The following is a 14,378-nucleotide window of genomic DNA, read 5'->3' on the forward strand; positions in this document are numbered from 1 at the left end:
TTTTTTGCATGAAAAAATGTGTTTTTTTTCTTCGGCGAGAGGCACAACTTTGCTGCCTCTCAGAAACAGAAATAAAAAAGTTAAAAGTTTTTTTTCCTTTCGCGAGAAACACGGTTTTGCTTTCGCAAGAAGTACGGTTTTGCTTTCGTGAGAGGCACGGTCATGCCTCTCGAAAACGGGAAAAAACGTGTTTTCTATTTTTTTTCCTTCTACCAGAGGCACGTTTTTGCTTCTACGAGAGGCACGACCGTGCTTCTCAAAAGCGAAAAAAACGCGTTTTCTATTTTTTTAATTACACGAGATGCACGGTTTTGCTTTCGCGATAAGGCGCACGACCGTGCTTCTCGGAAACGAAAAAAACGTGTTTTATGTTTTTTTCCTTCCGCAAGAGGCACGGCCGGCCGTGCCTCTTTCGGAAAGAGAAAAAAAAACCATGCTCCCGGTTTTCTCTTGAAAAAATGTTCATCAAAACCTATTAACAGGAGATCTAGTTTTGAGATCTCGACGCGAGGAATCCAACAGTGAAAACAGTTCAAGATTTGAACGCACGATTTAAAAGATAAAACATTTTGAATATATAGATCTACGAAAAAAGAAAAATTTTAGGGTTCATATTCTGGGGAGGTGGGAATGATCTTTGCAAGGAGTACTCATCAATTAATGATTTGAGTATATTTATTTGACTGGCCGTTCTGGGCTGGGATATTGCTACCTTCCTCTTTCATTTTAGTTGGGCTCAATTCGGCTATTAACGCATATTTCGGTCTTGGCCCGTATCAAGCCTGTCAAGCCGACTCCCACGCCCTGCTCTGCTCTGTTCACGCGACGCGGAGGTGTTTCCTCTTCTTCCCCAATCCGACACCGGCAAGGCGGCGACGATGGAGCGGCGGCCGGTGGCAATGAAGCCGCGCCGTCCGCCCCCCTCGTCCAAGTTCCCTGCCGTGGTGGATATCGGGGCCCCGCACGCGGCTGCGCTGCTGGGCGGGCGGCGCGCCCACGACCGCGAGCATCTCCGGCGGCACCACCGCCGAGCGCAGGTACCGTCCGCTCATGTTCTTCGCCCTCGTGGCCTATAATTAATGCGCAAGTAGAGATGCCTATGTCACGATTTGACACCGTTTAATACGCAACTGGTCAAAAATGATAGTGCGATTACCAACTTCACCATATTTTAGTGCTCAGTCAGCTGCCGTGGTTCTTGGCTGCACCCGTGACCCATATCTTTGCTTAGACCTTATCACAAGTTGTTAAATGTGAAGGTGCCAAGGTGGTCTTCTCAATCCTATGTGAAGTCGTCTACTCTGTTTGGTCTCCTTTGCAGCTCTGCTTGGACGTTTCCTGAGCAAAGCTAGCTAGCTGCCTGCATCCCCACAGATCGATCTTCCAGGTTAGTGCCGCTTCAGCTTTCGGAACGACCAATCAGCCTTCAAGCTTTGCAGTTTATAATTTTCTATAAGCTCTTTGTGGAGTACAGTTTGTCCCCACACATTCCGATCTAAAAAAAAGAGATGAAATACGGCTTGTTGTTCTGTATCGATCAGCAGTTGCATAAAAGTTGTTAGTTTTCAACTGGGTCATGCGTTTAATTGCAGTTGCAGGTACTGGAGAAATTTTGTGCTTCGTTTGATTTTGTAACGGTCTACTTTAGTGAACCTTTCTTCCTCTTGATTTTGGTCCCAAACTCTGTTATCTTAGTCCAGCATCTTTATCTGAATTTGCTTTGCAGTTCAGCTATGTTTACTTAAAATTAGGGTTTACCCTTCAAAATAGGAATAGAAAATTTTCCATTTAGTTTAAGGGAAAACTTTGTTTTTGCCACTCTAGCTTTTGCCCATTTTGCTTATGCCTCTCTAGAATTAGACATATCACTTTTGCCACTCTTAGCTTCTGACAATACATTACAAATGCCATTTTGTGGCAAAAGGAATTATTTTTCATTTCACTTTTGCCACTTCACATTCTGACAATGTATCATAATTGCCACTCTAAAATTATTGTTTTTGCCATGGAATGGCAATTGTGATGTATTGTCAAAAATTAAGAGTGGCAAAAGTGAAATGTCAAATTCTAGAGTGGCAAAAGTAAAGTGGTCAAAAGCTAGAGTGGCAAAAACAAAGTTTTCCCTTAGTTTAACAACCACGGCTTAGATCAATTTATTACAGGGGAGATGGGGTAGGGGAGGGGTGGACATCTTTTTCGTTCCTGTGGCCATTGCTTTAGTACTCATATGTATTGTCCATCCTCTTTGATACAGTCTTCTGGTCTCATCATTGGAGACCTGCAGGCTGCAGTGTAATTCATTGGTTCGAGGAATTCGCTCAGGATAAAACCAAGTAGGTTGCCTGCTCCTCTCATAGATGACTACCTTTTCTTTCATGAACTATATTTTTTAAAAGTAACATATAAACTGCTGGAGTGGTTTGGACTGCTGAGATGTTGATCTTTCAAAGTGCATTTGATATGGATCCATTCGAACATCAAGAATGAACAAATATATCTGTGACAGGATAACATCAAGAATGACATGCATCTCTTGCACTTTATTTTTTTTCTTAATTTATCTACAAATTTGAGCATGCTATTCACTTCCCACATTATGTTTTTACTGGAGAGGAAATAATCCAGTTGTTGGACTAAGTCATACCAATAATTACTATACTAGAGAAAATTATGCTTGTACTGGTGTTCTGTTACAAACATGGTTATTCTGGGAGATACTACTATCTCAGACGCATTCATGATATCTGTCTAAAAGAGTGTACTTTATATATTTTTTCTCATACTGTTTCCATGTAATCAGATATGGCAAGTGCACATGATGAACTCGAGAAGAAGCCACAAGATTCAAATGCTGCACCAATTCGATTTTCACTAGAATATTTAAAAGACATCACATCTGATTTTTCCACTAAGTCAGTGCTGGGGGAAGGTGGGTATGGAGTGGTTTACAAGGTATGCCCAATTTCTTTTTGGCTCCACTTTTCAAATGTTAGCAGTAGTGATTAATCAAGGACACACATACTTGATATGAAGATATGTTTAATTACACAGGGAATTCTTCAATGTGGTAAAATTATTGCTGTAAAGAAACTTCGGGAACTACATCAAAATGATGAGACATTCCAAAATGAGATCACTTATCTTATGGGGACTAAGCACGAAAATGTAGTACAATTTGTTGGTTACTGCGCAGAATCTACATGGGAATTAAGAGAGTATCCAAGTGGGAGTGGGAAGCATATTCTTGCTGAAATGCCAAACAGGTTGCTCTGCTTCGAGTATGTATCCAACAGAAGCCTTGACAAACATATATCTGGTATGGTTACCAAACACTATTTGTAGCTTATTTTTCTCTATTTATCTCTCCTGGACTTTACCTTATTAGAATACAGCTCAAAATCTAATATTTTGTCAGTTACTAGCCTAAGGATGACTGTTATATCTTCGGAACACTGGCATAATAGAAACTGCATACATTTGATTTCACCTTTACCCACTCACACTTAAAGTGGTGCTCTTATGGAACAAAAAAAGGAGATTGTTTTTTGTGACAAGGAACAATGCACCCACATTTTTAATCCAAAGAGTACTGAAACCTAGATGGTGGGGCCATGCAACCACACCTCCCATCATTTCTTGTGCTGTTTACAGTACCACTATCATAATCATTAAATGGGCTTGAAATTTCTTTTCTTCTGTTTATCAATTCTATAGACGAATCTTTGGGCCTTGAGTGGAATACGAGATATGGCATAATCAAGGGGATTTGCAGTGGCTTGCATTTCCTTCATGAGGAACGCTATATTGTTCATCTGGACCTCAAACCTCAAAATATATTGCTGGATGATACTATGATTCCGAAAATTGCGGATTTTGGATTGTCAAGGCTCTTTGGCGAGAAGAAATCACGAACTGACACTGTTAATCGTGCGGGAACACTGTAAGCTATGCCTCTTGCAGCTCCATCGGTTTTCTATCTTCTTCACGTACTCTGTATATGTTTGTTTACGTCTGCAGTGCTTCCGTATTGTGTGGCAGTGGATATATGGCACCAGAATACATAAACCAAGGCTTAATCTCTAAGAAGGCAGATATCTTCAGTTTGGGTGTAATAATAATGGAGATAATCACAGGTCGTAGGGACTATCCAGATGTCAAGCAGGAGAGTCCTCAGAGTACTAGCATATCTTTTCAGCACTTCAGAAAGGAAGTAAGATGAATTAATCTAGCCTTTGCATGTATACCATCATTTTTAGCTCACTATTGCAAATTTGTAGGTACTTGAAAGTTGGAGGAACAAATTTGTATCATCGTCAGTGTATATACCAATGGAACAATATACTCAACAAATAAAACAATGCATCAACATAGCCCAAAAATGCTTGAACCCTGGTATGGAGAGAAGGCCTACTACAAAGGATATAATCCAAGTCCTTGATGCGGCAGACCAAGTATGATCACTCATGTCACATTGCATATGATGTTCTACCTTAATTTTATGAAAGCTTCTACAGGAATATGCCTACATAATATGAGAATGAGCACATATTTTATTCTGCTATATCAGCATTACAATATAATCTACTGTAGCAGTCCTAGTGTATGTAGTTTAAACTGTTGTGCTCTTTTTTTCTTTTTATAAAAGGGTCAAGCTTTATGGAGGATGAAATAAAATGAAGAAAATTAATCATCGGATCTTAATCATAATTGTTGAAAAGTCTCACTGTTGCATGTATATATATATAGGTGGAAGCCTGTGAAGAGTTGCTGTCGGCTATGCAGTGCACAGACCAGTTGCTGGTACTAAACACTACTATGAGCAAGGATCTCATACTGGAGAGATTCACTAAAGACTTGTTCAACTACGAGACAGATAGTGAAGTGTTGGACGAAGCAAAATCTGAGGGTTATTCACCAATGCCTTTGTCGCTGTCGAGCACAGCCAATCAGAATTATCAAGATGCGGCAAAGGAATCTAGTGAGCCACAACCAGCAAGTGACACAGCACCTGAGGTGAACTCACTAATTAGGAATAATAACTTGCACTTAAGTACTGGACAACTAAAAGATACTGTGAGTTGGCTTTTCTGAATGACTGTTGTTTTGACTGGGTTGTTAAAAAACTAGACGATATTCCATATAATCAAAACAGAAATAGAGTACTCCCTCTGTAAATTAATATAATATCTTTTAGATCCCTAAAGTAGTGATCTAAAAGATCTTATATTAGTTTACAGAGGGAGTAAAAAACTAATAATGGTGGACGGAAGATGGCTGTGTGCATCTCATGATGCATAGGAAAGGATATTTACATCATCTAGAAGAGAAATGGTGCAAGAGGAACAGTTGAAGGAACAGAGTGGGAGAAGTCTGTAGGTTGTAAATATATTTTTCCTCGATATTTGCTGTACTTTCATTCTAGCGACATTAGTTATCTCGCCCCAACTTTCTGATATTGCATCTCAATACAAAGTCCTTTCTTTCTTGAAATTTACAAGAATGTTAACAGTGTTAATTCTTCTGCAGGTAATCCTACCAGGCTCTGTTGAGCTTTTTAATGACTCCCCACATATGCTCCACTTCCCTTTTGAACCCAATGAGTTGATCCCGTCCTCTCTGCACCTAAGAAATAATACAGATGCACATGTGCCATTTATGCTTATGAAGAAGAGCAATAACAAAGGGATGTGCTTCGTAAGGCTGCCACTGTATGGCATTGTGCCTCCGAGATCCACTTACACTCTCGTGGTGATAATAGATAAAAAGGAAAACCTACCAGAAGAAAGAGAAGATGAACTAATCCTTCGTAGCATTATAAATGGCAAGTGTAGCTGTACTGCCGTACGGCTTGCTTGCGAGGGACTCTTTGAGGAAGCCGAAAAGTCAGGAAATACTGTGGTGCATACAGTGAAAGCTGTTTATGCTCGGCAAGAAGAGACAACATATGAGGTGAGTTAGTTCTTGTAACAAAACATTTTTGCTCACCTGGGATACTTGCAGTAGTAGTATTGACTAAACATGCTAGTACTATATAGGGCTGCGAACCTGATTTTTCACAAAACAACATAAAATGCAGTGGTCATGTCAACAATAATGGGCCCTTGACTGACATAATTAGTCTCTCAAGTTTGCAAATAAATATACATTATTGTGGAGAAGATTTTCTTATGAATGGAAGTCCACGACCACAGCTTAAGTACCTGCCAGGTCATAAATATGGCTCATGACTATTTCAAATTTGTCAATTCGTTTCTGAAGCAATTATTGCCATTTGTCAAATGGGAAAAACTTAGTAATTAAATCTAGAGTTATCAGAAGGAGACTCTGAGATGAATTAGATTAGGAAGGAGAGAAACCTGAAACTCTTTGAGGACCCTCTCCTATTGTTTTCCTGTAGAAAAAGATAGGCATCCCACGTGAATTACTCTCTCCATTTCTTTTTACTTCGCATATTAGGTTTGTCTTAAGTCAAAACTTTGTAAGGTTTGACCAAATATATATTAAAAAATATCAACATCTACAATACCAAATAAATGCATTCCATGATGAATCTAATGATATCGATTTGATATTATAAATGATGATATTTTTTCTATAAACCTGGTCAAATTTTAGAAAGTTTGAATTAAGACAAACCTAATCTGTGAAGTAAAAAGAAAAAGTGAAACTACATTGAAGAGGCTAATTATGTTGTGGCATTGAAATATAATGCTGCTTCAATGGTGAGTTGACATGATATGCTGATTGATGTTTCTGTTTTTTCATGCATTTACGATGTTGCAGGCAATCCTGCCTCCAGTAAAGGTATGAACTTCTATTCTCTTCATTACATCTTTCTCCATTGAGGCGGTTTCTCTAATGCTCAACCAAGTTTTGTTGTATCAGATCATGCGTATGGATGATAATTACCATACTAGTAATATTTTCTGTCTAGATGCACATCCGTCGGAGCCATGGTGAGTGTGTAGCATTATATGGGTAGTAGAATATTTAAACATCTTTGTTCAAGTGAATGGATTGGATGCCATGATCTGCGTGTGCTAAATATATTCTCGCCTCACAGGATTATAACAAGTCACTGGAGCGGACAAGTTATCATATGGAGCTGTAACACACAGGCAAGTTAATGTGGTACTCCCTCCGTCCCATAATATAAGACCTTATTACATTACATATACTCATATATGGGATGTAATAAGGTCTTATATTATGGGACGGAGGGAGTATTATCTAAGAAGTTAATACTGGAGTAACTGATGAAATACTAATTTTGTTAATGATTGCCAATGTTTGCAATCAATAAAATCATATATTCGGTGATGTTCGATGTAAGTTGTAAGTCCCGTAACTAAATATTAAAGCTTTTGCTGACAGACTATTCATGGGAAAAAGTAAATGGTCATCACAAAATGCTCAATTTGTGCTGGAAGATGTACCATAGTTTTGTAATTACTTGTTTGTATTTACTGGCAGGAAGTGATGGTTTCTCGTAATGTCGGAATCGGACAAGGTATGCTCTCTGACTACATACATTTTTTTCCATCATACACTGATAATACTAATAACACCATTGGACATTTTCTGCAGTTTGCTCTATTAAATTCATTGCACGCAAGCAATTATTTGTTGTTGGGTTCACTACCGGTTCCATCCATGTTTACAAGTATCAAATTGGACAACTCAAAAAAATAAGACACATCAAGCAGATCTCTGTTGATAATGGTCTCCAATCACTAGCTGTTCACCCAACCCAATCGTATGTACTTTTAGTATTTCATAGGTTCATAAGCCTTTGGGACGGGGAGCGAGGGTGGAAGTTGGTAAGAACATTCACTGGTCACAGCGGGTTTGTAAGGCAAGTCACATTCAACCCAATGGACACCAACAGTTTTGCTAGTGCTTCGGAAGATAACACGATAAAGGTCTGGGGGAATTTTCTCATCCCCAAACAATATTTGACATTATAAGGATACATTTAACTTCCTACTAGACCTTAACTGCAAGCGCATATGCTTGATTTTCAGGTTTGGAATATGGGTTCACCTGAACATAAGTATACTCTATCTGGTCATTCTGGCGGAGTGAACTGCCTGGATTTTTTCATGCGTGCCGGGCAGCAACATTTGGTTACTGGCTCCAACGATATAAATGCCAAGGTTTGCTACTTCCTTAAAGAAATACACATACTATGCACATGACATTGTTAACAATGCGTGCTTTTATTTATTTATCAAAACAGATATGGGACTTGAAGGAAAGAATGTGTGTTTATACACTGAAAGCATTCATGTCTCCGGTTGTTTCTGTCGTTTCCCATCCCACTCTTCCAGTTCTAATTGCAGGTACAAAAGACGGCACTGTTCATTTGTGGAGCTCCACTGATTTCAGGTAATCACCAAAGTATGTCCTTGTGAGATACGTCCGCACCCCTTTATAACCTGCCATTCCTAACATTTGTACATGTGCTGATTTATAATGATATCAAGGATTGTGTGTGTTATTTATGTGTATCTTGCAGAGTTAACACCCACTAAGTATTTATTTGTTAGTTATAAATGTTAGAACAGAGACCTAATTTGATCAAAGTTGCTTATTGATACAATTTCACATATTATATAACTAAATTTGTGAGAATTAGTCAGTTGCTTCATATTCCCCAGGCGTATGAGAGTCCTTCATGTTAACAAGAGCGGATTTGTTTCTGGTCTAGCATGTTCTATGGGGTCGAGAAGGTAACCAATTTTTTCTATCATTGTATATTTTTTACTTCTAAGAGCATTGCATTGTTGCATGTCATTTGTTCTGAAGTACTTTCTCCAAAGCAGAATTTCGGAATATAGGTTCGTATTCACCCTTTCATATGTTCAGATAGAGTATACTTATGTGGTATACTCTCTATTTTTGTGGCGCCACATACTTTCTATTTTTTATATGTGGCACCACAAAACGTAAACGCGGGTGCACATGGAGAATTTCATTAAAAATGAAATATGGGAAAGTCTCATTTTTACTACAATCAGGTATTTGCAGTTGTTTATAGGTAACATACTGATATACTTTTTGTCCACTTTACTCTCTTCCAAGTTTCAATATTGTCTTGACTCACTATACCCTGGTTTTAGACCCTTGTTTTGCTGACATGGATACGTGTTCGGTGGTTTCATACACATCACCATTTTGAAGGGTGCCATCTTCTTCTATTCACTCCCATGTTACCTTTGACATGAACAAATGCTCCTAACCAGTGGGTCCACCTGGTCAGAGAGACATAACAGATGAGGTTGCTTCCCTGGGAAGCCATGGCGGCGATGAATTAAAGAGCTGACCAGTAGTGGGATGTTGTGAAACTTGCCTTGGCTTAAACAAAAATGAAACCATGGAGCATTGGAAGTTGTTGACAATGGGGTGGTGGTGATGATACATTAAAAACCGGTGACATGGCTGCCACACGTAGACAATATCTATGGTTATTAATGTATATACCTGAATAATACATGAGCGCTTTGTGAGTATGTCATGATTTCCTAGAAACTTGCCATCGGACACTCTCACTCACCCTTCCGGCATCGGCTCAGAGCTTTGTCACACACATCTCTATCATCCGCCTTCAGTCATTGGAGCATTCGGTACCAGGCAAGACAAACAAAATGCAATCATAAATAGAAAAGATTCGTAGCATGGAACCAATCATGAACATTAAGAGCTTTGAGGCTAGACATCCATCCAGCCTAAGTGGATTCCTCATGTATTCTTGCAAACGCCACAAAACAAACAGTATATTAAAGCACAAGGATTGCAACAGGAAGAATACATTTCTCAAGATGAATGCTTAATCCATCTTAAAATCTTCCTCGTGGCAATTGAAGAATTGAGACTGTGGTGATTCAAAACTACGGTGGTAGCTATGGAGATGACGATGGCGGCAGCGATAGGCTAGAGCAAGATTTCACAGGGAGGAGAGTCTTTTTGTTGGTGTGTGAAAGATGAGTTTAAAGGATCTAGGGGTACAGAATCTATTTTACTAGTGCAATGTTTGTCCATCTTACCAATTTGGTGCAGTGTAGTATATTTTTTCCTAGCCATCGGAATGTTGTTCATGGTTGCCCCCACATCATCAAATCCTAGATCCTCCACTGCGGTTAACTAAACACTATTGATACTTGGGTGGAGTGAAGTGTCAAACACCTGCAATATTTCGAAAACAAGAGACATTACATGTGTACTACAAAGGAAAACAAGAGACATTACATGATAGTATAAGAAAGGGATGTTCTTATCTTGCTTTTTGCATAGTACATAGATAATATGTTTCCATTTTTTTGTTGGTAATTTATCTAAATTTGCATTTTGTGGCACAGTGAATTAATTTACTGGGATATTTTTTAGATGTACAAATCCCGTGCATATGGACATATGTTCATTTATAATAGAATGTTCTGTGCTGGTTTAATCTATTTATGCTATTTTTGTGCATATACTTGTCTACATAAGTTATTCTCATTTCCTTATTTATTACGGCAAACATGTAAACCAACTATTCTTTATCTATTAGGGTTGTAATTGGAGATAATCAGACAGTGTCAATGATGGAGATCCATGGTGAAGAACCGGTTGCTAGAGATGGGAACAATGAAATTATATATGAACTACCGCGTTGGTGCACCTATCGTCAAAACAAACAATTTCAGCAGTTGATCCTGGGCGCTATTGCTATAATAGTGTTTCTTCTTTATGCTCTTCTTCGTCGTACGGAAGAGGAAGAGTTATTTTTTCGTGAAGACAATCATCTTTACTTTTCTTAATCCTGCGGGGAAAACTGTTGAAGACAATACAGTGCTCTTTTACATGGTATTCACAAGTATCTTACTTCATGTAGGCACTTAGTATATATGTGTCTAATGTGCATTCACCAAACAGAAATTTACAAGTGCTGAGTGCACGACTAGGGCTGAGTGAACCAAAGTCTGCATGGTGGTTGCGCAATTTGATCAGTTGTAGACGGTCTCCTCCATGTTTTCCTTGCTGCTAGTACGATCTCTCGCATGTCTGCACTTCAGAAAATGGTGCCCACCATCTCCATTCAGTCTGTTGCTGAGGGGGCAGACCGCGTCCACATTCATGCCGTGTCATGGATGATTTCTTCGTAAAGGCAGGCTCTTGTAAATAAAAATGTAAAAATGTATTGATCTTACTCTGAAGTTGCAGCTGCCATACTGATTGCCAGAACAAAGGTGCATCTTTTGTTGGATTTGCTAAAGTGGATTAGAGCTCGCAACCTCATCTCAGCCAATCCGATCCGACCCACTTTTGCTTGTTTGGTAGGGTGCATGAGCTCACATGAGCTATGCTCAACTGATGCAAAAAGGGCCCTCAACTATGTTCATTTCATGCACCCCAGAGAGGGTGCATGGAGGCAGCCATGCTAGCATCGACCCTCGTCCCCACCCATCAGACCACATCCAGATATGTTTGGATTTTATAAACGGTTCACAATTTCAAATTTTGTTTAAATTTTCCAAAAAAAATCAGAATTTCAAATTTTGTTTAAATTTTTGAAAAAGTTCAGAATTCCAAATTTGTTTAAATTTTCGAAAATATTCAAAATTGTTTACATTTTCAAAAAATGTTTAGAATTTCAAAAATCTTTTAAATTTTTAAAAAATTCAGAATTTCGAAAATTATTTAAATTTTTTAGAAGTTAAGAATTTCAAATTTGGTTTATTTTTTGAAAAAAAATCAAAATTCAACTTTTTATCTTTTTTCAAAAAAGTTCTCACTTTCAAAATATGTTTAACTTAAAAAACAGAATTTTAATATTTATTTAAATTTTCAAAAAATGTTTAGAATTTCAAATTTTGTTTATATTCTCAATAAAAGTTCAGAATTTCAAAATATGTTTAATTTTTTTCATGTTTTCTCAATTTTTTTCACCGTTTAAAATAATTATTTGGAATTCGAAATTGTTCAGCATGTCTAAACCCATGCAGGTCGCCAAACAAAGGCACAACTTAGCATGTCTCAGCGCATACACCACTGCCAAACAACAGCAAATGCATGGACTCAGCATGTCTACACTCAGCATGTATGAGAGGAGAATAACTAGGCTAGGTCCATACATGCTACCAAATACACCGTAAATTCTCTAGCTTGTTTAATGTGAGGTGCTTCTTCACCCACAATCCAATGTTTTTTTTGTGAATGACCCCCAATCAAATGCTGGCAATGTGACCTCACCTTATGTTTGTCTCCCACTCCCTCTGCCCAGTGTGTCATGGCTGAGTTCGTATCCCTGCACGTGTCAGGCGTACGTGCTACGTTGCTGGGCAGGCGACCACGAGCTTTGATCTTTGGTGGCATTGAATGTAGGTAATGCTCCGGGTATTTTCCCCGACGCCTTCACATCTTTGAGAGCTTTATATGTAGTACTAAATCACTAGATCGTCGATGGCGCGCGTTGCCGCGCCCGTCCATTTTTGCAATAGAATAAAAATAGTTTTTCATAAATATTGTACATAAATAAAGTGCAAAAAGGCGGCTATGATTTTTTTATCAAAATTTAAATTGTACCAAAAAGTTACAAATTGTTGCACTACTCAGCCATACCGAGTAATGTATAGAACCGGAGAAACAACACTACGAATTTATCTCACATATCATAGATCAAATTTTTGATAGAACACTACATAGAAGCACTTAGTAGTAATACCCTAGTATGGCATGCCATATATCAACATCATAAAGTACAGGGACCGAGCCTAGGCAACTAAGGAAAACTTCATTATCATCCCTACTATGGTGCTCTTTTTGCATTCGTGTGTGAAGTAAATTTATACACAAAAGCCAAATCGAAAAGGTAGCTTGAAGCCAAATTGCCTAACTTCGAATATACGTATTTATTCTTTGTAGGTAGAAGAAGTAGTGTTGATATAATCTAATATATGACATTAATATTTCGCATGTGATAGAACGGCAAATTTAGTTTCTCAAACTCATGCAAGGAAGTTATTAACATCATACTGAATTTAGATCAGCAGCAAGTTATTCAAATTTGTAGAAGACCCACAATCGAGCATACACCGGATGCAGCAGATGGTTAATAATTCTTTCTCCGCCCCAAGGACTTGGCGATTGTAACTGCAACAAATTAAATTTGGAAAACATCATAAGCATGAGCCAAAACTGATTACAAACACTAAGTTACGAACAAAGCAAATACCCAAGATCTGCTCACCACAAGACAATGGAATTGTAGTGAAGGAAAATCTACGCAAATTTGAAGGTGAAAAGGCAACTTCGTCGATAAGAATAGCACATGTACCACAAAGTGTAAGAAAAATATAATGTGAGATGATATAACTCATTTCAGAAAGGTAGAAGTTTTAAAATAGTACTTGTGATTGAGGATGCACCTCATAGATGGCGGACTCTGAAACAATCGAACCAGTGCACAATAGCAGGCATGCTTGCTAGAACACAAATAGTGAAGAATATCGTTGTGGCATCAATCCCCATTCACGAGAAGAGATCATGCAAAAAAGGGACACGACAGAAATTTACAACATTCTAATGCAAGCAACTACTGTTATGCACAGAATTCCAAGAATGGAAATGTCGTTTTTTTAAGTATTCTTCTAGTGGAATATGGAATATCATTATGGAATTCTTTGCATCCACACAAGTGCTAAGTGCATACATCCTAGTCTGCTCAGTTGATTGAGTGTAGCTACAAAATAAGCTTGATTCTTGGACCTAAATTTGCTGTCAGTTTATAAGAGCTAGACCATTTGTGCGACAATAAAGTGAAAACATCAGCCCTTTGAACCATGAAACTGGAATACCTCCTCTCTGCTCACCTGAAAGTAACAAACAATAAATCAATGAAAAATCTTAGTATTACAAAAAGATAAACTTCCAGAGGTGAAGGAAGAGCCGCGTGGATGTGGCGCAGAAGCATGGTGGCCATCGCGCCTGGGAACACCCAAGCCGCGGAGCAAGCTGACGAGTTGTGGCGAGCGCCGCTGCCATTAGCTCACTTGCCTGCTTTTCCTTTTTCTTCTGCAAAAGCTTTTCGAGCATGCAAACATGTCCAGTTAGATTCTTTTCCGTGTCAGAATATTCCTCGTGAAGGTGCAGAAATAAGTCACTTCGATGCCACTTCACCATAGAAATTTCAGATATCTCATAAGAACCAAATTTATTTCGCAATTAATGTGTTCGGAATGTTCATCATGTCTCTCATCACCAAACACCTACAGTAAAAAAACACATCACTTGCAACTTACAAATATTCTTGATATTGAGGTCCATAGTATTGTTCAGGATCGTTTCACACCATGACTCGGAACACAAAGAATTAATATCGTTTTTACATACAACCA

General features: G+C 38.4%; 1 protein-coding gene across 1 annotated transcript; it reads left to right on the forward strand.

Annotated features, from left to right (window-relative positions):
- Positions 1-766: 766 nt before the first annotated feature.
- On the forward strand, positions 767-10,969 carry LOC125529131 (uncharacterized). The gene is made up of 18 exons (XM_087534135.1): positions 767-1,037; positions 1,260-1,387; positions 2,255-2,333; positions 2,801-2,952; positions 3,052-3,316; positions 3,715-3,940; positions 4,039-4,210; positions 4,278-4,451; positions 4,747-5,013; positions 5,527-5,949; positions 6,784-6,804; positions 6,886-6,956; positions 7,064-7,122; positions 7,588-7,922; positions 8,025-8,156; positions 8,240-8,388; positions 8,661-8,732; positions 10,553-10,969. The coding sequence occupies exons 4-18, from the start codon at positions 2,803-2,805 to the stop codon at positions 10,800-10,802; spliced, it is 2,766 nt and encodes a 921-aa protein (XP_087390261.1). The 5' UTR covers positions 767-1,037; positions 1,260-1,387; positions 2,255-2,333; positions 2,801-2,802; the 3' UTR covers positions 10,803-10,969.
- The last annotated feature ends 3,409 nt before the right edge of the window (positions 10,970-14,378 follow it).

This window comes from Triticum urartu, chromosome 7A, assembly GCF_056163025.1.
Source record: "Triticum urartu cultivar PI428250 chromosome 7A, HENAU_Tu73, whole genome shotgun sequence".
NCBI classification, from domain to species: Eukaryota; Viridiplantae; Streptophyta; class Magnoliopsida; order Poales; family Poaceae; genus Triticum; species Triticum urartu.